At 40.5% G+C, this 23,076-nt stretch overlaps 1 protein-coding gene across 5 annotated transcripts; it reads left to right on the top strand.

The window, feature by feature from the left end:
- The first annotated feature begins 2,297 nt into the window (after positions 1–2,297).
- Positions 2,298–21,812, top strand: raf1a (Raf-1 proto-oncogene, serine/threonine kinase a). 5 transcript variants are annotated; one of them, XM_034695765.1, is made up of 17 exons: positions 2,298–2,623; positions 7,053–7,279; positions 7,425–7,537; positions 7,654–7,756; positions 7,842–7,999; positions 9,972–10,061; positions 12,694–12,847; positions 13,600–13,624; positions 15,274–15,389; positions 16,474–16,591; positions 16,744–16,828; positions 16,997–17,173; positions 17,255–17,301; positions 17,438–17,556; positions 17,666–17,797; positions 20,451–20,585; positions 20,677–21,812. In XM_034695765.1, the coding sequence occupies exons 2-17, from the start codon at positions 7,079–7,081 to the stop codon at positions 20,815–20,817; spliced, it is 1,914 nt and encodes a 637-aa protein (XP_034551656.1). In that variant the 5' UTR covers positions 2,298–2,623; positions 7,053–7,078; the 3' UTR covers positions 20,818–21,812. The 5 variants fall into 5 exon arrangements, with proteins under 5 accessions (XP_034551656.1, XP_034551658.1, XP_034551659.1 ...); XM_034695767.1 differs by lacking the exon at positions 2,298–2,623 and adding an exon at positions 3,215–3,321; XM_034695768.1 differs by lacking the exon at positions 2,298–2,623 and adding an exon at positions 3,230–3,700 and having other exon boundaries at positions 15,277–15,389.
- The last annotated feature ends 1,264 nt before the right edge of the window (positions 21,813–23,076 follow it).

Genomic DNA, 23,076 nt, shown 5'->3' with positions numbered 1-23,076 from the left:
TTAACATACAGTCGGTACGGAAAGTATTCAGACTCCTTCATTTTTTCTACATTTTTTTTATGTTACAGCCTTATTCCAAACTGGATTAAATTCCCCTTTCCCCTCAGCAATCTACACACAATACTCCATAATGACAAAGTGAAACATGTTTTTTAGAAACTTTTCCAAATCAATTAAAAATAAAACTCAAATATTGCATGTACATAAGTATTCACACCCTTTACTCAAAACTCTGTTGAAGCACCTTTGGCAGTGATTACAGCCTTCTCCTCCAGTCTTCTCAGGTATGATGCTACAAGCTTAGCACACCTGGATTTGAGGAGTTTCTCCCGTTCTTCTTTGCACATCCTCTCAAGCTTGATGAGGTTGGATGGGGAGCGTCAGTGCACAGCTATTTTCAGGTCTTTCCAGAGATGTTCAATCCTGTTTAAATCCAGGCTCTGGCTGGGCCACTCGAGGACATTCAGAGACTTGTCCTGAAGCCACTCCTTTGTTATCTTGGCTGTGTGCTTAGGATTGTTGTCCTGTTGGAATGTGAACCTTAAGTTCAGTTTGAGGTCCAGAGCGCTCTGAAGCAGGTTTTCGTCAAGGATCTCTCTGTACTTTGCTGCGCTCATCTTTCCCTCAATCCTGACTAGTCTACCAGTTCCTGACGCTGAAAAACATCCCTACAGCATGATGCTGCCACCATCATGCTTCACTGTGGGGACAGTATTGGCCAGATGATGAGCAATGGGTTCCTCCAGACATTCAGGCCGAAGAGTTCAATCTTGGTTTCATCAGACCAGAGACTGGTTTCTCATGGTCTGTGAGTCCTTTAGGTCCCTATTGACAAACTGACATGTGCTTTGTACCGAGGAGTGGCTTCCGTCTGGCCACTCTACCATAAAGACCTGATCTGTGGAGTGCTGCAGAGATGGTTGTCCTTCTGGAAGGTTCTCCCATCTCCACAGAGGAACGCTGGAGCTCTGTTAGAGTGACCGTTGGGTTATGGTCACCTCCCTGACTAAAGCCCTTCTTTGTGATCGCTCATTTTGACCAGGCGGCCAGCTCGAGGGAGAGTCCTGGTGGTTGAAAACTTCTTCCATAATGTATGATGGACACCACTGTAATCTTTGGGACCTTCAATGCTGCAGATTTTTTCTGTGCCCTTCCCCAGATCTATGCCTCCATACAATCCTGTCTCTGAGGTCTACAGACAATTACTTTGACTTTGTGGCTTGATTTGTGCTCTGACATGCACTGTCAGCTGTGGGATCGTATAAAGACAGGTGTGTGCCTTTTCAAATCATGTCCAATCAGTTGAATTTACCACAGGTGGACTCAAATCAAGTTGTAGAAACATTTCAAGGATGGTCAGAGGAAACAGGATACACCTGAGCTCAATTTAAATTTTCAAGTAAAGGGTGTGAATATTTATGTACATGCAATATTTGAGTGCTTTATTTTTAATTCATTTGTGAAAAATGTTTTTTAGAATTTTTTGCAAAGTAATTACAAATTCTAAAAAACAAAAAAACAAAAAATTCTAATAAACATTTTTCACTTTGTCATTATGGAGTATTGTGTGTAAAATGTTGAGGGAAAAAAATAATTTAATCAATTTTGGAATAAGGCTGTAACATAACACAATGTAGAAAAGTGAAGGGGTATGAATACTTTCCTTACCCACTGTATTTTAAGCATAAGGTGAACAGTGTGTAAGTAAAATTATTGTCAGGTAAAATACCAACATCCCTGATGGTGTGACCAGTTTTCTGATGAGTAATGAATGATGAATGAGTTGAAAACAGTTAAAGTGCAAATGTTGCACTAATAGAAAACAGACAATATGACAATTAGACCTCACACTGAGACCTCACATATTTCTGTATAACTCTGATGCAGATCCTCCTGCTCTTTAGAGTCTTCCTGATTACATCATGTTTTGAATTCAAGGGAACTGATAGAGACAACAATCCATGAGAGCTGCAAGCATCTCAGCTAACTGGCCTGTAAGTGCTCAGATCAATAAGTGGGAAAGATGCGTTCATGTTAGTCTTAAGGTGGCTCTGATTTTTTTTTATTTCTGATGATTCTCAGTCGTTAGCTAACAACCTTTAATAAAAACATGGGGTGGAAATATCATATACTAGAATGTGTCATGTTTGATGGATGATGAGATGTATTTCCAAATAGCTCTCACTGACTGAAATACAAAGGTACTGTTGCATGTAGGGTGGAGTACCTTAAAACGCTCCACAATGACAAAGCCCTGCCCTCATCCTCACAGAAACCAGTATTTGGCATTTCTGCTATTTGTTTGATGTACATCCTCAACAAAATGACATTTTCAGCTAAACTAGATAGAAAGTAAGATTAGATGAGTAGGATTTAAGTACACGTAGTCGCAAATAGAAAAGCACCATTGTTTTCTTATCTGAAAGTGCCTGCTACTTCTCTCTCTGGAAACATTGTATGCTGATCCCATCAAGACATATTGTCCGGGATGGTGATGAAGTTGGTTTATACCACTTAGACCGTGTCAAGTCCAGCCTGCTGAAAGGACCTATGAGCCATCTGTGTGTGATCGGGGCACCTCAGGGGACTCAAACCGTAATGCTACAGAGATGGTGAACACATGGTGAGTGTGGAGGTACGGTTTCACAATTGTTCTGTTTCAGAGCCAGTTTGGAAAAGAAGTCACTGTGTTTTTGACAGACAGGAGCTTTTGAAACCTTTGAACAAAATATGTATAAATCAAGGAATAAAACAAGTCTAGGTTATTAAAAAATGCCTCCATTATTAAGGCAACATGGAACATTTTTCAAACCGTTGCATAAATCTCGATTTTTTTTTTTTACCATATTTTTTTCCGATAATAAAAAATGACATTCGGGAATTACGGAAAGGTTCCACAATAATTTCAAATGCATTTTCCCCAAATCTCCAGATGATGGTGCACTAGGAGTTAGTGAAGGACTACTTCTTATTCCAAACCGGTAGTTGCCTGAATTTGAATCTTTTAAATTGTTAATGTTGCAACATGAGTTAGCCTTTATGTTTTTGTTACCTTGAGCTCTGCTGTTTTGATTCATTCTCTCGCCAGTTTTTAATGTAATATAAATGGTAGGTCAGATAATAAGAGCACCAACATTTTGAAATATATTCCTTTTGATGTCTTAAAAGTAAAAGCACAGTCTAACCAAAGTGGGAGGGCTTATAATAGTGTTGGTGATGCTTGCAACTCTTGTTATGACTGCAAGGTCCTGTTTCAATCACTGGCGTCAGACGGACGCACGACATCAACTCAAACCTTTTCACCTTCGCCTCCTCATCAACGTAAATATTGACTGAAACGCGAGGCATTACCGAGCAACTTCTGGGGGTGTTTTACTTTGAAAGTGCTTCACGGGACTTAAATAATATCCTTCGTCGTGTCACTTTGAGGTTCCGACGGATTTTTTTCGCTTTTACGCACCGACACTTGGATATATAACTTTTCCTCTTTTATATCAGAGTGGCTGCTTAAAGCAGACCCGTCTCTGACCTTCACTACTCGCATTATTGTAACATTTATCGGATAAAACAATCATTTCCCCTTTAAGGGTCCTTTCCAACTTTTTTCCCTTTTCTTTGAATGCGTTGCAAATATGATGATGTCACCGACGCCTCTTTTTCCTGAAGTTATGGCGGAGCACAACTTTTCTAACTTCTCTTGGTAAGCACACTCGGGCTACTCGCTCCTAGCATTGCTACACTTTGATTTGTTTCTTAAATGCTGACTACGACAGTTAACAACAAACATATTAACCTTACGGCACGCGATCAATACATGCAGCGTTTTGAAGAAGTAACATTTGAATGGGACAGTGAGTTTAGGAGTGCAGTGAAGTTAAACGAGAAAGCTAATTCGCTTCTGAGGGCCTGCGGGCAATTTCACAGCAATAACTGGAACTACGAGGCCTTTTAAAAAACACACGTAGCTACCAGTGGCTCCTTTGGTAGTACAAAGTGAGCACGCATTTCACTTGTAGGCTTATTTTACACTGTTTACAAAGAAGTTGGATTTAACAGGGACACTGTTGAAGGCGTTCAAAAGTCAGCTGAGTGAGTTATTTTCTCCCAAACTCTTGAAATATGCTAACCTGCTGCTGACACTGATCTCATCTACTTAGATAGAGTGACTTAACAGTGAATGGGTGCAAAACTCGCAGGTCTGTAATATTAACTGTGTTAACTCATGCAGACAGGCACAAGCAAACGGGAGTAAAGTCTCTTTTTTTCTGGGCTCCCATTCTTTTTGTTGATACCCTTTCCTGGATGCATCATAGCACCATGTTTTGAACACAATTCCTCCAGCATGGCGAGAAGGGTTGAAATTAATTCCCACAAACTTCTTAGTTCCTGCTTTTCTGTACCACTGTCATACTGGTTATGTGTGCTGTGACTGACAGCTAACCACTAACTGCAGTAAATCATCTCTTCAGTGTTAACAGGGCTTTGTATTATAAGGCACCAGTGGTGGACAGTAACAAAGTATATTTACTTGAGTACTGTACTTAAGTCAATATTTTGAGTATCTGTACTTTTATTGAGTATTATTTTTTGTGGGATACTTATTACTTTTACTCCACTACATTCAGAAGACATTTATTGTACTTTTTACTCCACTACATTTCTATCAGTGCTCTAGTTACTCACTACTTTTGCTTTGAAGTCAGTTCATGAATTTCCTTCTCTTTTCTGAAATCTGATCCCTAAGACAGTAAACTGTGTTTGTGTAGTTCTGTTTGTCTCAGTGGTTTAGTCGTACCTGTATATTGTGCGTCTCCATGGTTGAACGTGGAGCAAACACAGAGCAAGTTTCACTCAGATCATGCAGTTCATTTAGAGGTGGTGATGTCTATAATTTTCCACATGAGCACCCATGCACATATCTCCAGCCTGTGTTAGAGGTTTTTGAAATTAAGAATGATACGTATCGTTTGAAATGTTCTCCCTGTTTCCCACTCTGCCCAACACACAAAAATTCACTGTCCAACCTGAGAAAGCGTGTTGAGCTACGTAACATTTGTTTCATTCCAGATGAACATTTCAAACTAAGTTGTCCGTGCTTGGAGTAACTTAGTTTCTGTTTTTATTCCAGAGATTTAAAATAATGGTTTCTAGATAAACATGATGTAACATAATGTACTCCTTTTGTAGTCTAGTCTACACTCGTGCTTTGTGAAAACACAATGTTTAGAGATTTTTTAAGAAGTACTTTGAATACTTGAGTATTTTTAAAAGCAATTACTTCAGTACTTTAACTCAAGTAACAATCTGACAGAGCGAACTTTCACTTGTATTGGAGTAATATTTGACCAGGAGGATCTATACTTTGACTTAAGTAATGAAGCTGTGTACTTTGTCCACCACTGGTTATAAGGCACGCCAGAGAAAATAAGGAGTTGAGCTGGGTGAGAGTATACATCCTTAAAATGAATACCAGGAATCAGCGATCCTAGCCTGCAGTTTGTATTGAAAAGTAGGCAGAACTGGGAGCCTATGTACTTGTGATGAACAGATAACGGACTACTGCATAATTTAAAAATGTTTATCTTGAGAGGCACTGATGTCTCCTCCCACTCCTCTTTTTTTCATGATTTTAAGATTTAGATATCTGTTGCCTGACCATGCAGAGAAGCCAGGGGCCTCATTTACAAAGGGTGCGTACGCACAAAAACGTGGCGTATGCTCTTTTTCACAGCAAAGTTTAAATGTATCAAGAGTGGAATGACCGTGGAAATGTGCGGTGCCTCACACCAACTTCATGGCTGGCATACGCACGTTTCTACAGCTGTTGATCCTCGCCATAGACTGTATAAAATATGGACGTAGTATCCGTGACGTCACTCATCTGTTTCTGAAGCGCTGTTTTGAGGCCAATCGTCGTCGGCAGCCATATTGCTGCTGTCGAGCGATTGTGACGTAAAGAGGCGGGCTTTGAGCCTCCTAGCCAACAGCTACAGTGTTCCCGCCTGTCAATCAAGTCAGCTGTGCCTCTCATTGGAAGACTCGTAATCTCAATATCTTTGAAATTGCTGCGTTACAAAAAAATTCATCCCCGTACAGTGTGTGCCGATCGAGAAATGAGCTATCCAGACTACACTCGTCTTTTGTACCAGGCTGTAAACATGTTTATTTCTGCTGTAAAGATCAGCCTTTTTGAATTGGTGTGTATGTGGTTTCCGGCAAAATCTGGAGCCAGCCTCAAGCGGATCCTCGATGAAATGCAGTTTTTAACACTTCCGCATTGGCCTCATATTTTTTAGACCGGAGATTGCCGCTTGATCCTCGCAAACAGATTCATACATCTGGACATTTTTGTGCGTACGACGATTTCTGGATTTGAGCGTACTCCATGTTTCAGTAGGAAATACACGCAAGTCTTTGTACATGAGGCCCCAGGTCTGTCTGTAAATAACACATGTGACGTGTATGGTGGCCTGAGATTCTCCTTGTCTGAGTGGATTAGTTTGTCTGCATTACTCTGATGTTCCCTCTCTGTTCAAGAGAATATGAACATTTCGATTTATATGTTTAAAAAAATAAAATAAAAAAGTCACATGGTTTAAAAACCACTCCTTAAATAGCAGTAAACGGCTTGCTGAGAATTTGGGACAAATAACAGGTCAGCATATTCAGGTCGTCTTCTCTCTTCCTGTCACACTTTTAAGAGGCTCCCACTAGTGTACTGACATAACCTCAAAATGGCCTTAATCACCCGAGAGGGTTGGTTTCACTTGGTGAGATTATGTTTGGGGATTACATCAAACAAGTTCATGATGCATTCATTCAAATCTGTTTGTTTTGCTCCTTTTTTCTTTGCTGTAAGGATTTTTTTTTGATTGACTTACATTAACTGTTGACTGTTATTTAAAGGTTACATATTTGGTTGTGGGTATAAGCTTTAACACAAAGATACTCTCTGAAAGATTGATGGCAGACTGAGAGAATGATCACAGATTGAGAAAGTAGTCGATTGCTGATATAGCCTGCTGATATTTGTGCATGTGTTGTTTTTTCAGACCATTGCAAGGACTTGGTTTTTCTAATGGAGCATCTTCAGGGAGCGTGGAAGACCCTGAGCAACGGCTTCGGTGTGAAGGACTCTGCGTTTGAGGGCCCATGCCTTTCCCCGACCATGGTCCAGGGCTTTTCCTGCCAGCGTCGCTCCTCAGATGACAGCAAGATGCCGGACTCTAAGACTAGCAGCACTATCCGTGTCTACCTCCCAAACCAGCAGCGCACCGTGGTGAGTGGTTGTTGCACATGTTTTTACAGACTCCCAGTTTGGGTGCTGGGGAAACTATATGTGGAGCAAATTGTTTAAAGATACATAAAGCTGCTTACACTCCTGCAATTAAGAAAGGCACCAATCTATATTTTTCCTCCCTCAGGTAAATGTGCGACCAGGTATGACTCTATACAGTTGCCTGATTAAAGCATTAAAGGTGCGAGGTCTGCAGCCTCAGTGCTGCGCTGTCTTCAGGCTGCATCCAGGACAGAGGAGGTGAGCTCAGACATTTTCATATCAGAGATTGTGGGAACCGCCATCTTACTCCCTGCCTGCGTTTATTTTCTCTCTTTCATATTTTTTAATATAAAGTCTTGATTTTTGTGTCGCAGTAAAAAGCTTCGGATGGATTGGAACACTGGCTCCACCTCGCTCATTGGTGAAGAGCTGCTGGTGGAGGTTCTAGATCACGTTCCCTTGACGACACATAATTTTGTAAGTCCTTGAAGCATTTACGATATCCTCAAACTACTGCAAAGTGTCATTACTGAATACAAACATTTTTCTTCTGTCGTTTCAGGTTCGGAAAACATACCTAAAACTAGCTTTCTGTGACATTTGCCAGAAGTTTCTTTTGAATGGTTTCCGTTGCCAAACATGCGGCTACAAGTTCCACGAGCATTGTAGCACCAAGGTGCCCACTATGTGTGTGGACTGGAGCAATATTCGACAACTTCTGTAAGTGTCTTAGCACCGACATGAGGACATAGCATCAGTGTGTTCTAGGGATGGCCGAAAAACCGAAACACAGAGAGAAATGATTATGCCAATTATTAGTAATATTGTAATTTAGTTTAATTTGTAAAGTATTTATTAAAGCCCCTTGAGATGTAGCATCTTGTTTTCAATAATACTCAATATCAAAAAAGGCAACTTTGTGCAAAATCCATGGAAATACACACCCTGAATAAGAAGTCAGATTTTCCATTTCAAAAATACTCTGGACAAAAATTGTAGCTGCTCTGATCCATTAAGACATGTAAGTATTGCACAAATGACCACTGAAAATCAGTGGTCATTTCATCAGACATAGCCATTCCTCATTTAGGGTACAGTAAACTTCCCAAAACTTGATTTTACGATCCATAAGTTGACTCAGGCTACACTGGCACTTTTTGAGAACTATGATGAACCATTGCATTTATGGCTCTGACTTTTTACTAGCCTCACTAAAATCAAGGATCTCACTGAACAGGTCAGGCAACGAGGGTGCATGCCCCTCATCTGGCTCAGAGAGACGAGTCTTTTTTTCTGCGCTCTGTTCTCCTTCTCCTGCGCTGTGCGCTTCTCCGTCTCCAAGCGGGTTCTCAGCATCCATTGCGGCCTGGATCATTCCTGCACGCTGCTTTATTCCCACATCCAAGTAATGATCTCTATAACGCGGATGAAGTACAGTCGCGATGAAGTGCAGAGGATCCGAATAGATCTCAGTGAAACGTGTGCTGACAGACTCTATAGAGTGTTCTTTCATTGTTTTCACTCCGTTGCCCGTCTCAACCTCTTTGCTTAGAAGACGCTTTAGTGTTGCAGTTAAAGGAATGATGGATGCAGACATGTTGGCCCTTATTCAGACAAGCGCGTACTGAACGCAGTGTTTGCTTGCGTCATCACAACATTCTGTTTCGGTGATAAAAGTATTTAATCCAAAAACCGAAAATGCTAATTTTCAGTGGCCGAATTTTCGGTGCATCCCTAGTGCTTTCTATTACATTACAGCTTTTGATCACATTAAGAATAATAAAGGAAGTTATCAGCATTTTTAACTTCTCACATTAAACCAAGTGTCTGTTTGGAAGCTTATGGCCTCCTTTTTTCTGGATCAATTTTTATTGTAATTTCTGCAGTTACATACAAACAGATTAACAAGGAACAAACAGACAAAAATAAAATTAAAAACACAACAAAACAACAGGTCCAGAAGAAGGAAGGAAATTCATATTTTGTGGTAATGTGGTAAAGTTATGTTGATGTATGTGTGTGTGTATGTGGGTATGTAAGAGAAATTGTGTGAGGGGGATTGCTCAGTTCAGCAAGTTCTTAAGATTGTCCACTGTAGCACACCACAGCTGAGTTATGTCCTCTTTGGCTCCATGGACACAAGCTGTAGACAGTTCCAAATACACAATATCAATAAACGTTATTAACCATAGTTTACGAGTAAGCAGTAAGGGGTGTTTCCATCTAGTAGCAACCAACTTCTTAGCAGCCGTCAAGCCAGCTAAAAACACACGCTTCTGAGCTCCATGAAGCTGCAGCTGATTTAAGTCATTTAAAATCAAGACGGAAGGAGACAAAGAGATAAACACATGTAACAACAGGGACAAGTTTATAGCTTCTTAAAATTGTAGCCTCATCAGATCTTTTTGTAATTCATCAAAACTTAATATAGAGTGGGAAAGTTCTGCTGTTTCTGCAGACCTACTGATCTGGTGTGAGCTTGTATTCATGTCCTTCCATCCTGTCACTGATAACACAGGCTTATACGAGTTGTTTTGGAAGCTGACATTAATCATTCAAATATCTAGATCTCTTACCTGATAACCTCACCTGTAGAGTCACACAGCTATCTGCTATTTGATAAAGCACTCAGACATTCCTACACACTGTACACTGTCAGAGATTCATTCATCGTCACTCTCTATATCTTCAGGTTGTTTCCGACACCTGGCGAGAGCTCCGCCCCATCACTGCCCCCGCTGACATCCCGGCGAATGAGAGAGTCCTTAACACGGTTTCCAAGGTGAGGTAGCATTTTTCTAAACAGTCAATCCTGTTACGCTTCTAATATCATAGAATAGATGTTGTACCATACTGTAAGTATTACTCTATAATACTAGATATGGATACTGCTCTTCCAGAGTCTTCCATTCTCAGGTGCAAATAAAAGATATGGGTAAACATAAAATATAAATGGAGCACAATTCAATTCAATTTGCTTTATTGGCATGAACAAAGACATGTTGCCAAAGCACATAAGATTTATACACATACATTACATATTATATTCATTACATATTGTATACATTACATACTTTATATATTACATATTTTATACGCATTAATGAACGATGGTGTCACCCATACAGCATATCTCAATGTCCTCACTTTATGCAGTATGCTCATAAAACCTTCACCTAAAATCAGATATTATGGGATGGTGCGTCCCTCAGGCTGGGACTGGCAGACACATATTTAGCAGCCAGAGGAGCTGCTGACCCTTCCCCCAGGTTTCTCTTCTGGGGTTAATGTTGGGAAGTTTGTTACTATTTTAGTAATTTCCTCGAGTGGGAATCTCTTAGAAAAGAGAACTTGTTACAGTGGAGGAGGAAGTGCATCTCTGTCTCTATGTCCCCTGTGGAGCAGTGAGCACATAGACGCTCCTCTCTGGGCAGCCATGTCTGCCTGTATCTCCCTGTCTTTACAGCTAGCTCCCATGTAGGTACTCTGTCTTACTTCACCAAACAGTTGCTGTGCTGACATTTATGTTCTCACTATTGCTCAGTAACTCATACATCCCAACTAAAATGCTTTCCCCTTAAAGTCACAGTGATCATTGCCATTTTTTGTTCCTTGCCATGTTTGACTGCAGCACAGTTGTAGTAATGTTCTGATTTGTAAAGAACCTTAATTAAATCCTGTTTTTTAATGACGTCCTCAGCTTTATGGGGGCTTACAAGTCCAAGTGCTGATGTAATGAGAGGTGTGAAAAGAGCCTGTTGTTTCAGGAGCACTTAAAATGGTTAAATATCACTTCTAGCTGCCAAATTAGCACAGGCCAAGTATTAAGTTGTTCCATGCAGAGCAATCTCAAACGCCCTTTCAAAACAAAGTTTAGTTGTGCCAGGAGGGGGTATTGTTCTCTAGGAGTGCACTCCATTGGCACAAGTGTGAATTAATACGATCTCTGTTTGTATACGTCACTCAGCTGGAGTTTCACTGTCCCCGTTTTAAGCAGCAGTCACTGTACAGCACAGTTAACTGTTTAATAAGAGGAGCTGTGTCAACCTTTGGTTCAATTAAAAGTGTAAAGTTTTATTTATGCATACGATGCAGCGTTCTTGTCTGTATGTTTTTTTTGTGCTTGTAAAAGTGAACGTTTCCCGTCAGACTAACATTTAGATTGTTTCCAAATCAACGTTGAGGGGTAAACACCTCCACAGGGTCAAGTTAATAAAACTCAGATAAAAGGAAGGCGACGATAAAATACCCAGAAGTGCTTCCTCACTTCACTTTCTCTGTTAGGTTCTGTTTTTGTTGTATACACAAAGCATGCTTCACATTGATTCTCCATGTGTGGTATCAACCTGCTAATGCTACAACACTACATGCAATGGTTTGCCCCACACCCACCACAATCTTAATTCAACAGAAATGAGAGAATCCAGTGTTTGTTTACTTTCAGCTGTCAGCGGTGCACGCCACTTTGAAGCAGTGTTAACTTTGGCGGCTATTTTAGGTTTAGTCTTAGTCTTTAGATGAAAATGCCTGTTAGTTTTAGTCACATTTAAGTCTTTTTAGCCCTTTATAGTTTTAGTCAGCGGAAACTCAAAACATTTCAGTCTTTAATTTTTCCCGAAACATTTTCACTCTGTAAATAATTCATGTAGTTGATCAGATATTGGTATCGGGGTTATACCAAGTGTTAAAATCGTCAACATTTCACTCCTTTAACAATTTTGCTTGTGTAATATCTTAAGTTAAATGATTCAGCCAGTCCCTGCTAAAAAGTCAAAATAAAACATTCTTGATGTGACCACTTTGACTGTATTTTGATTATCTTGATTCACAGAAAAATGCCATGAACACAATATAAGGGCTGTATTGCACATTACGACGGTACCTGAATGCACCTGCAGTGACAGCCGCCCTAGACAGTCAGTTCACGGCACTCTGAAATACATCTGCATCTTTCAACAAGGAGTTGATCAAAACTTACTGAATGTGTCTAATGTATCGCCAAACTAGAATAAATCAAGCTTTTTACAGTAATGGCGGCAACGGTTGTGTCTTTGTCACTAACGCACACCGGGGGTAAAAATCATCAATGAAGATGAGACAGATGCCTGGAGGCAGGGAGAGCTGGTTCATAAAGCACACCTGCTGCAGGTAGAGACCAAGCGAACACTGCGCCCCTCAGATAATAACTGACAGTCCGCCACTAAAGTTTTCGTGTTGTCATCGTCTCGTCAACAAAATCAAAACATGTTCGTCAGAGTTTTTATTCTCAGTGATGAACTTAAGCTTGTCAAAGTCTCGTTTTCGTCATGAAAAAATTTAGTCGTTGACGAACATATATCGTCATAACTTCGTTAACGAAATGAATGCAGCGTCACTGCTCCTTTCTAATATTTGATCCTTTTGCACCTTTACAGCTCAGCCCACCGATATTCCACCCCTCATGCCTTCAACTACACCACGCCCTACCCACCCACAGGCGGCGGTCTCTCCCAGAGGCAGCGCTCCACCTCCACACCCAATGTCCACATGGTTAGCACCACCCTGCCTGTAGACAGCAGCATGATCGAGGTAACTACACACCATGTGGGCCCCCTTGGGTACTACTGTAGGTTCGAGCCACTCCTAAAATATCCCCTGACTGAGAGTGATCTAGCCCTCCTACACACTTTCTCAGGCATTTCAACTATCTTCACCTTTCTTTTTTTTTTCTACCTCTTATCTCTCTCTGCCTCAAGTAATCCACCTGGACAGGGTTGAGCCTGTTTTGTGTAATTCCCCTGATGGCATCTTATTTTAGCACTTTTAAAATGTGCAACTTGACTTCCCCCTGTTCAGTTCTAGTTTCTGCTTTTTCACTGCCAATATTCTTGCATAATCAGCTCACTGATTTGCATGCCGTGTAGCACATTTTTCCTATACTCTGTCCAGGTACAAACCTGGGCATCACTCTTGTCATTGTTCCCTCCTCACTTTCCTTTACTATGTCCTTTTCCCCCCTCTATCCTCACTGCCCTGTTGTTTTGCACCCTGCTGGGGAGTAGCTAGACTGCCTGAATACCTTCCCCAGCTCGTGGTGTCATAGGTTCTGGCTGAAGAGGAAAGTAGGTATTGTGCACTTCCCCCAGTCTTTTGTTGAGGCCTCACCTGAGATTCCAGAAAAGGTTAGAAAGCAGTGTGTGTGTGTGTGCTATCTCAATGGCATGCATTGCAAACAAGTTATCTGCATTCACATCTTAGTTTGCAAGTCAACTCATGAGTGACAGTGCAGCATGTCGCTTACAGTTTGAGCATGCTGACATTTTTCTTTTGTGTCTTTGTAGGATGCAATGCGTGACCATGACTCAGGTAAGTGCTCACTCTGTTTTGTGTTAGCAAAAGTACTCGCTTTACTCTCAGCACAGATCTCCCTCTTTGATTGATTGTGCATTAAAGTGAAACATAGATGTGCTCAGAACTATGCCTTCCTTTGTCAATCGACCATTTAGGCATCACTGTCTCCCTCCAGAATGGAAGCTTCCCATAACAGCAGCATGACAGAGTTTAGCTAAAACTATGATAGAATATAGCTTATCAGTAGACACAATCAACACAAATCTGGACATTAAATAAGAAAATATATGGCTTTATATAAAGTTGTCATTAATCTTTATTAGGGATGTTAGGATACACTCAACCCACAATTCGATTCAAATCCTGATTTTTGGTTCACGATACGATTCACTCACGATTCTCTAACGATTTTCAAGAGAACTGGATTGAACTCAAAATTTAAATAACTATTTTATTTCAATTCTCAGATATGGACAGTTGCAATATTTTTTTTTTTCTCTTATATTTCTTTGTAAACAAATTAATCCTTTTTCATTTTAAGGTGTGTTGTAACTCAAATAAAACTGCTGCACACTTTTTTTCCACAAGTGGCAAAAAAACTAAACTAACCGTACAAAAAATACCCTGTTGGAAATATTCATACCAATTATAGAGAAATGGAAAGTGAATGATTCCCAAATGAAAGTGTTAAGTATTAAAACAAATAAGGTAAATCTCTTTGAATTAGGGATGTACATTTCAAGTATTCTCCGTGATCTGTCTTTGGAAATGTAACGATCAATTATTGTTTAATCATTAAAAAAAACATGAATGTTTTCCATGTCAAAAATAATGCCAAATGCTTCTTTTTCCCCATAATCAAATTTTCCTTCACGACACAGTGTATATTACTGATGGTATTAAACAGCTAAAGATCATATTGAGGTCTTCGAAATGTTAACATGCTGAATATCAACGTGAGGAGCAGGCTTATAAATAATCTCTGTGGACGCATGGTCATAGAGTGAAGACTCAGACTACAACATGTGGATTTACTGCAACAGGACAACTGAACAGATTCATAGTTTGGACTCACAGTGTCCAGTTTTCTTGTTCTTATTGAGAAAAATAAGCATTTAAACGCAGTATGGTGTCAGCCGGGAGCACAACCCGGTCAGAATCAGTCCGGTGGCAGAGAAAAAGAGCGCTGGTGCAGACCTGTCACTCAGCTGCAGCCCCCAGCTGAGTGTCGCCGCTGTGTGCAACACCTTTAGTCAGCTGATTCTAAAACATGCTTTAAACTTAAAACACCTCCAATCAGAGAGTGACGAGAGAGCAGCTCTCGTCAAGAGACTTAATGATGTTGAACAAGTGGAGTATAATGCAGATAGTGCCTTCTACTGTTTAAAAATAATATCCCAATACAAATTTTGTTGAATTGATTTTAATCCACCCTTATTTGTTTCTATCATAGCATTTTTTTAGAGGGTGAGTCTGTTACAAACCAAGGAAGGCTCACAGAAAGAGGAGACATACAGTGGTTCCTGAATGTCTAGAGAGAGCTCTTGTTACGCTAAACTATATGGCTCTTAACATAGAATTTCTTGTGTACAGGCTTGGGCATCATTTTGGACAAATCTTAAGGCTTAAATCCTGACAGCTTTCTTCTCTCTGCATCTCTGCAGCAGGAAGTTCCCCAAGCCAGAGTCCCACTGGCTGGACCCAGACCCAGTCCAAAGCCCCTGCACCTGCCCAGCGAGAGAGGGCTACTTCCTTCAACACTCAGGAGAAAAATAAAATTGTAAGTTTTGGTGTCTTTTCTCGAATACAGTGCCAAGAAGTAAGATGTTAAATGGATTTGTTGTGTTTTTAATCTGCTTTCTGTGCTACATTTCATTTTCATACACATAGAGTTACAATGAAAGGTGAAATTTTGTGAAGTTTTAGTTTGTAATGATTATTTTTCTCAGATTGAGGTTATTTCCATAATTTGATTTAAATTTACAACAAATATAAATCAAATTGTGTACTGTGTATCAGTTTAATAGAGTACTGTTTTGAGTTGTGCTCTCCCCTTTAAGATTACTAAGGGTTACAGGCAGAGTGGTGTTGTTTCCCACAGTGCAGTGAATGCATCACGGTTATTCAGTGTTCAGTTGTCCTATGGTCGCAGTGGAAATTAAATGTTAGAAATGAACAGCAGAAGTTGTCTCTGTGCTCTTCCTTTACCCACATCCTGAAAGTATATTAACGAAGTGTATTAAGTTAATAGTTAACGCAGAGTCGACACAGTGTCACACTAACGACTTTGCTTTGAGCTGGTAGAGTTTGAGTTTCCTTCAGTTTCAGCTGTGTTTACATTCTACTCAGAACGTCTTTAAGCCCCGCCTTCCTCTAATCCTGCAACATGATTGGCTGTTTAATGCCATCTTCTTCTTCTGCCTAATGTTGGGTGGCAACTAGAGTTTAAGGCTCATTAGTGCCCCCTCTATTTTAAGTTGTTGGGGGTGTAATTACATGTTTATTCATATCACATTTTATCGAACATCTTTAATATTTATATCGAGAAAAATTATATCACAATGATTATCGTTATCGAATTATCGCCCAGCACTAGTGAAAATTGAACCACAGAGAAGCTCCTAATGAGGGGGTTGCAAGGGTTTTGTTGTAGTGTTATCGGTCCTTGTAGTTTGTCCACGGTGCAAAAAAATGCTGAACATGTAAAGCATGCACAGTGACCAAAATTGGACACAATATAATATATATTTTGTTCATATAACCACATGTACAAAAGTTGCATTCTTTATATTTCATGTGTTCATATGTCATTCTCATTACTTGTCATTCAAGAGTTGTATCTTTTTCTCTCTCTGTTCATCCAGAGGCCTCGGGACAAGAGGGACTCGAGCTACTACTGGGAGATCGAGGCCAGCGAGGTGTACCTGCACTCCCGCATTGGTTCAGGCTCCTTTGGAACCGTGTACAAAGGGAAATGGCATGGTAAGAATGTGTTCCTGACAGGGCGGGGCACTTTCACTTACTGTCACGTTTCTGTCACCTGACTTGTTTAATGAGGAGAAAATTACCAGTGTGCATGTTGTATTGCTTGACATGTGAGCTTACAGTGGATTTTACGGGCTTTTGTGTCGCAGGTGATGTTGCGGTAAAGATTTTAAAGGTCACCAACCCCACACCAGAGCAGCTACAGGCATTCAGAAATGAAGTGGCAGTCTTGAGGTAAGGGATGGCACTGATGCTGTGTCTTTATTTGACAGGTTCCTTTTTTTTCTCCACCTGTTTTCAGTGTTGCAAAATGCTGCATTCTTGGTGAATCATCTTCATTGCAAGCTATTATCTTATCTCTGTTTTGTTGAGTTCCTCTTCCCCTCTGTCTCCTGGTCACAGGAAAACACGACATGTCAACATCCTGTTGTTCATGGGCTACATGACAAAAGACAACCTGGCCATAGTGACCCAGTGGTGTGAGGGCAGCAGCCTCTACAAACACATTCACGTCCTCGAGACGAACTTCAAGATCATCCAGCTCATGGACATCGCCAGGCAGACAGCTCAGGGCATGGAGTAAGTCCTGGAGAAAGGAGCTCAGTTCTGATAATCCAAGTTGAAAAGAACAAGAATCTAATTCCCTTTCATCATTTTTAGCTATCTGCACGCAAAGAACATCATTCATCGTGACATGAAGTCCAACAGTATCCTTTATATTGGTGATTCACTGTGAACTTTGAGTAGAAGATATAGTCAGTTAATACACTATATAACCCTCAGACTAGTCTGGTCTTTGTTCCCTATTTGTTTTCTCGCTGTGATTCCCTAACAGCCGTGTAGACATCTTCTTGCATGAAGGGCTGACAGTGAAAATCGGGGACTTTGGTCTCGCTACGGTGAAGGCAAGGTGGAGCGGCTCCCATCAGGTGGAGCAGCCGTCTGGATCCATTCTCTGGATGGTCAGTATCACAAGCAAGAAGACACTTCATTAAAACACTGTTGAAAATCAACAATGTAATGAAAGTAAACGTCATCCCTTTTGTTTGTGTCGTATCTGTGGGTGCGCAGGCTCCTGAGGTTATCCGGATGCAGGATAACAATCCCTACAGCTTCCAGTCCGATGTCTATTCCTATGGAATTGTTCTCTTTGAGCTCTTGACAGGAGAGCTCCCATACTCTCACACAGCAAATAGAGATCAGGTAATGTCGCATTATAATTATTATATATTACACACATTATTTACTGTATGCCAGGGGCGATTCTAGGATCGGATGTTTAGGGGTGCTGAGCCGGGCAAGATACCTTTAATTGTTTCGTACATTTTAACCTAATTTCATTCCCATATTTGTGAAAGAAAAGTATAACACTTTTTTGGGAAAGTCTGTGACTAAACCCTCAAATCTGCTAAAGGTTTTTTAAATGCTGAGCCACAGCAAAAGAGAAATGGATTGGAATCATAAAGAAACATATGGTAACCCTAATTTCTGGGGAAAGACAACTCATTTTGATACACCAGCTCCTCAACATATACATAAACAGTATGTATGTTTCTGGAGTAAACCAGCCCCCTATAGTGAGTACCAAAAATACCAAAAATTGACATTAGAGTTATTTTTGGGACTTTCATTTGAAATGCAATGCACAACATGTAAAACGCGGTGGAGCTGCTGTATTTTTGTTGATAAAATATTATGTTTCAACCAAGTACTGTATGGTTTTGAAAATGTTGTAGCTTGTTGAAAAGGACAGTAAAAAAAAAACAAATAATCTCTCAAATTTTAGGGGTGTTGGGATTCAATTTAGAGGTGCTTCAGCAGCCCCAAAAATAGGCTAGAAACGCTATGCTGTATGCCAGCAGTGTTCATTTCCTTAACAAAATTATGACGATAAATGTTCATCAACGACAAATTTTTTCATGACGTAAACGAGACTATGACGAGCTAAAGTGCATCACTGATAATAAAAACTCTGACGAACATGTTTTGATTTTGTTAACGAGACGATGACGAGACGAAAACTTTAGTGCCGGACAGTCTGACATTAAGAATCCACGTTTTCCCTGCTGTGTGTCTAATCTTTAGAAATGAAAGTGATGCATTCCTGTGACAGGCTGAGTTATTATCTGAGGGGCACAGTGTTAGCTTGGTCACCTACCTGCAGCAGGTGTGCTTTATGAACCAGCTCTCCCGCCTCCATGCATCTGTCTCATCTTCATTGAGGATTTTTACTCCCGGTGTGCGTTAGTGACAAAGACACACCCGGGGGACGTCTGTTTAATATTTGATGTTTGACGTTTTTGCCGCGATCACCATAAAAAGCTCCGCGTCTACAGCTTGATTTATTCAAGTTTGGTGATACATCAGACACATTTAGTAAGTTTTGATCAACTCCTAGTCATCAAAGATGCAGATGCATTTCAGAGTGCTGTGAACTGACTGACTGTCCAGTGCGCCTTTCACTGCAGGTACATTCAAGGACCGTTGTAAATGTGCAATACAGTCCTTTCATGGTATTTTTCTGTGAATCAAGAGAATCAAAATACAGTCACATTGGTCACATCAAGAATGTTTTCTTTTGACTTTTTAGCAGGGACTGGCTGAATCATTTAACTTAAGATATTACACAAGCAAAAATGTTAAAGGAGTGAAATGTTGACGATTGTAACACTTGGTATAACCCTGATACAGATATCTGATCAAATCAAATCAAATAAACTTTATTTATATAGCAATTTACACACAACACAGTTGATCCAAAGTGCTTTACAACAGAAAATGAGGAACACAAAGAGAAAATGAAAAATAAAAACCACATAAACAGAGGGAGAGAGAGGAAAAGAGAAGTGGTAAGAGAGCAATATAATTAAAAAATGAAATTAACAGTAATAATAACAACAGTAATGACAAGATATACAATTAACAGTGCAGTGAGTATCTGAGCCAGTGTGGTTAGGGATGGACTACATTAATGATTTAAAGAGTTTAGATGTTTCGGCGTATCGACTAAAACTAGACTAAAATTATAAAGGGCTGAAAAGACTAAAATGTGACTAAAACTAACAGGTATTTTCGTCTAAAGACTAAGACGAAATCTAAAATAGCCACCAAAGTTAACACTGTATGCCAGGTGGGAACTGTGCAAGTTGGAGACAAGGTTCCAAAATGTAAAGAAAATGTGAGAAAAAATGTTTTTCCTTCCTTCATTTAAAACAGAACTTAGCACAACACTCTGACACCTAGTCCTTGTCTAAAACCCGTATGTCACCACTCAAGCCAATGGCAGGACCCTCACCAGTGGAAAGACGCTGCGTTCACTGTCTCAAGTGGGTTGTGGGGCTGGCCTTAGGCCCAGCATGAGACGGAGGCGGGCACCCTGGAGCCACCAAACTAATTTTAGACCTGGTAACACAACCCTGTTCGTGTGGGAGAAAAGGGGTGCATGAGTATGCATAAGAGCTCGTCTGTGGTTTTTCGTCCTCTCACAGGCCGCGAGACCAAGTCTGGATCATGCCTGGCTCCTAGTTTAGTTCACTGTGTCTGTACTCAGATGTGGATGGAGTTGCTGTACAACGTGTCCCCATAAGTTTTATCCACTTCCTTACTAACCTGTCCTTGATACTGTAGAGTGACTTTGCACTCAGCTGACCCAGCAGCACGTAGCCTATTATCATTTTTCTCTGCAGCATCAGTCACTCATGTCTTCACAGTAACTCTAGTGCTTTGGACGTGTGTCCCCTTCAACTCACTCTCCACGTGGTGGTGAAGCGGATCATTAGTTTTGCTCTTGATATTGCAGATGTGATCAGTGTTCCACTCCACCAGCTTCATGATCTCTCTCCTTCCATCCTTACAGATTATCTTCATGGTGGGGAGAGGCTACCTGTCACCAGACCTCAGTAAACTCTACAAGAACTGCCCCAAAGCCATGAAAAGGTTGGTGGCAGATTGCATCAAGAAGTCCAAGGATGAGAGGCCGCTTTTCCCACAGGTGAGCAGTAAGCTCTAGGTAACTAAGTCCCCAAGTTCAATATGGACCATTATCTTTATCTAATCCTTCTTTCTCTTATTTTTTTTCTAAGATCTTGTCCTCCATTGAGCTTCTCCAGCATGCTCTCCCTAAGATAAACCGCAGTGCCTCAGAACCGTCCCTGCACAGAGCCTCTCACACTGAGGATATCAATGCCTGCACTCTGACCTCCACCAGACTGCCTGTTTTCTAGAAGCTCAGACAGCACTGCCCCCCCCCCCCCCCCTCCCTTCCTCCTCCTTTGAAATACTCAAAAATGCTTGAATTCTCTTCCTACAGATGCCAATATAGACCTAAAATGTTCATGCAATCATACATAAACCCTCGCTAATCAATGAAATACGGAAGGAAGGGAGTGAGCAATGATGGATTGAAGGCTGCCAGGAGAATCCTCGAGGTAGCTCCTTGCTCCTCGCTGCACTTATTAAGTTCGCTAAGGCTCCGTGGTGCCGATGCATTTGGTAATGTAAGATGCATTTGGTTTTTGTAAATATATGCACGCACACCTACCTAAGACGACAATAAATGGACACTGAAGGAAACTCAAGAGAAAGATGGATATGTCTCTTGACTCTGGTTTTGCGATGTGAAGCACACCCTTCTATGTGGCCGTCCTGGTTTCTGATGAAGAGGACCTTTAAAGCTTAAATGCCTTAAGAGGAAAACAAAGCCTTGACTCAGATCCTGCACAGTTCACCTCCTCTTCTTATCACAAACAAAGCCGTTGGATGTAGTCAATTTAGTTGCACAGTAGTAGTTTATTTTTGCATTGTCTTAAATGATAATGGAGTAGATATGGGAAATTATTGTCTTTTTGTTATTTTTCGACTTCTTTTTATCGTCTTTATTCTTTGGGTCATTCTAGAGGAGTCACAGCCTGTTAGACAGCAAGCATGAGTGGTGATGGAAAAACTGAATTTGCACATTTTAGCAAAAGGTGTTGTTCCAACAGTCTCTGAGTGACCTGCTCTGTAGACTGCCACACATTCACGTCTGTCCTCACTTTGGGAGGGTCACCAGGAGCTGGACATTTGGAGGTTGTCTTAAATATTTAAAATGATTTGGAAACTAATTTGTATTTGTTTATCATGTCTCTTTCAGGAGGTTAAACGTTTTATTGTGAACTTGGTGAGAGAGTTGTCTATTCAATATTTTAATAAAATTAAGTTAAATTCCTTTGCCAAAGAACATGTATTCTTATTTTCTACCTCTTCTTACAACAACAGTAAACACACTTTTTATTGATACTGAAAATCACTTTGGGTTTGATTTGAGGCGAAGCAGCTGTGGTGGACAGTTGACACCAGATTAAACCGCTTTTCTCCTCATTCACAAACACGGTAAAATCCCACACACGTGTAAGACTTTGTGGCGGGGTGTAATGTTTGCTGTAGCAGTGGCAACGTGGTGTAACCTCACAGGGGGTTCCAGTCCAGACACGCCACCAGGGGATTCCAGTATTGGCTGATGCCACTGGCAATATGAGTGGAACAACAGTCATTCAGCAAGGGAGGGACGTGGTGGAAAGAGAGGACAGTTATATTTTGTTTTAGTGTAAACATACAAAGTGTAGTTCCTGCTGGGCAGGGCTGCTTGACTTCTTCAGTCCTTGGAGCAGATTTATAGTAAATACAACATCTTTGTTGTGATCAAATATGAGATATGGGTGTTTTAAATGTTTTTCTTAAGCACATGTAATGAACGGAGAGCTAAAACAATAACAGATAACTTTGTGTTCTAAATACATGTCTTAAAAGGTCCAATCAAAGAGAAGAGTGAGCCTGATGTAAACACAAAAGGAGCAACACAATAAGAGCTAAACCATGGGCTAACCGCCAGACGTCTATTTTTACAGCAGTTTTGCTAAACGTGATTATGTGTTCTATTTCAGCCTTCTGACAAGTCACAGGCTGGCCAAAACCAGACCATCTGAGCCAAAAACTCCCTTCACCCCCAGCTGGCCACAGCTCCATCTAGTGGACAAGCCCTCCTCTACTCCTCCACCATGAGTGACAGAATTCCTCAAATAAAACTTTAATTATGATCCGTGGTAATAATAAGAATAACTTTATTTATAAGGCACATTTTGAAAACCGGTTACAAAGTTCTTTACATGTTCAGCAAAATGAAACAAGCAAGTCATAAAATCACACAAAAGAAACATAAAGATAAAATGTTTAAAAGATTTAAAATGAATTGAAAAGAACGCAACAAGAACAATTCTTTTTAAATAATTTCTAAAACAGTTGAACTCAAGTAAGAAATACAGTTCTGTTAAAATCAGGGAAGGCTCTTTGATAAAGGTATGTTTTAAAAGAGATGTAAAAGAGGTCAGTGACTCAGCAGAGTTTTCAACCCCTCACTGCAAACGCTCTGTCCCCTTTAGTTTTAATTTTGGCATTTGGAACACGCAGTAAATCTCTGTCCGAAGATATCATTGTACGTGCTGTTT

Source organism: Notolabrus celidotus, chromosome 11, assembly GCF_009762535.1.
Source record: "Notolabrus celidotus isolate fNotCel1 chromosome 11, fNotCel1.pri, whole genome shotgun sequence".
NCBI classification, from domain to species: domain Eukaryota; kingdom Metazoa; phylum Chordata; class Actinopteri; order Labriformes; family Labridae; genus Notolabrus; species Notolabrus celidotus.
Note: the sequence above shows the minus strand (reverse complement) of the source record. Positions and strands in the feature narration are given on the sequence as shown.

Coding starts and splice junctions, on each gene's coding strand:
- raf1a (XM_034695765.1), top strand. CDS start 7,079: ATGGAGCATCTTCAGGGAGCGTGGAAGACCCTGAGCAACGGCTTCGGT. Junction 16,829..16,996: donor AATGAAGTGGCAGTCTTGAG/GTAAGGGATGGC, acceptor TCCTGGTCACAG/GAAAACACGACATGTCAACA. Junction 20,586..20,676: donor AGAGGCCGCTTTTCCCACAG/GTGAGCAGTAAG, acceptor TTTTTTTCTAAG/ATCTTGTCCTCCATTGAGCT.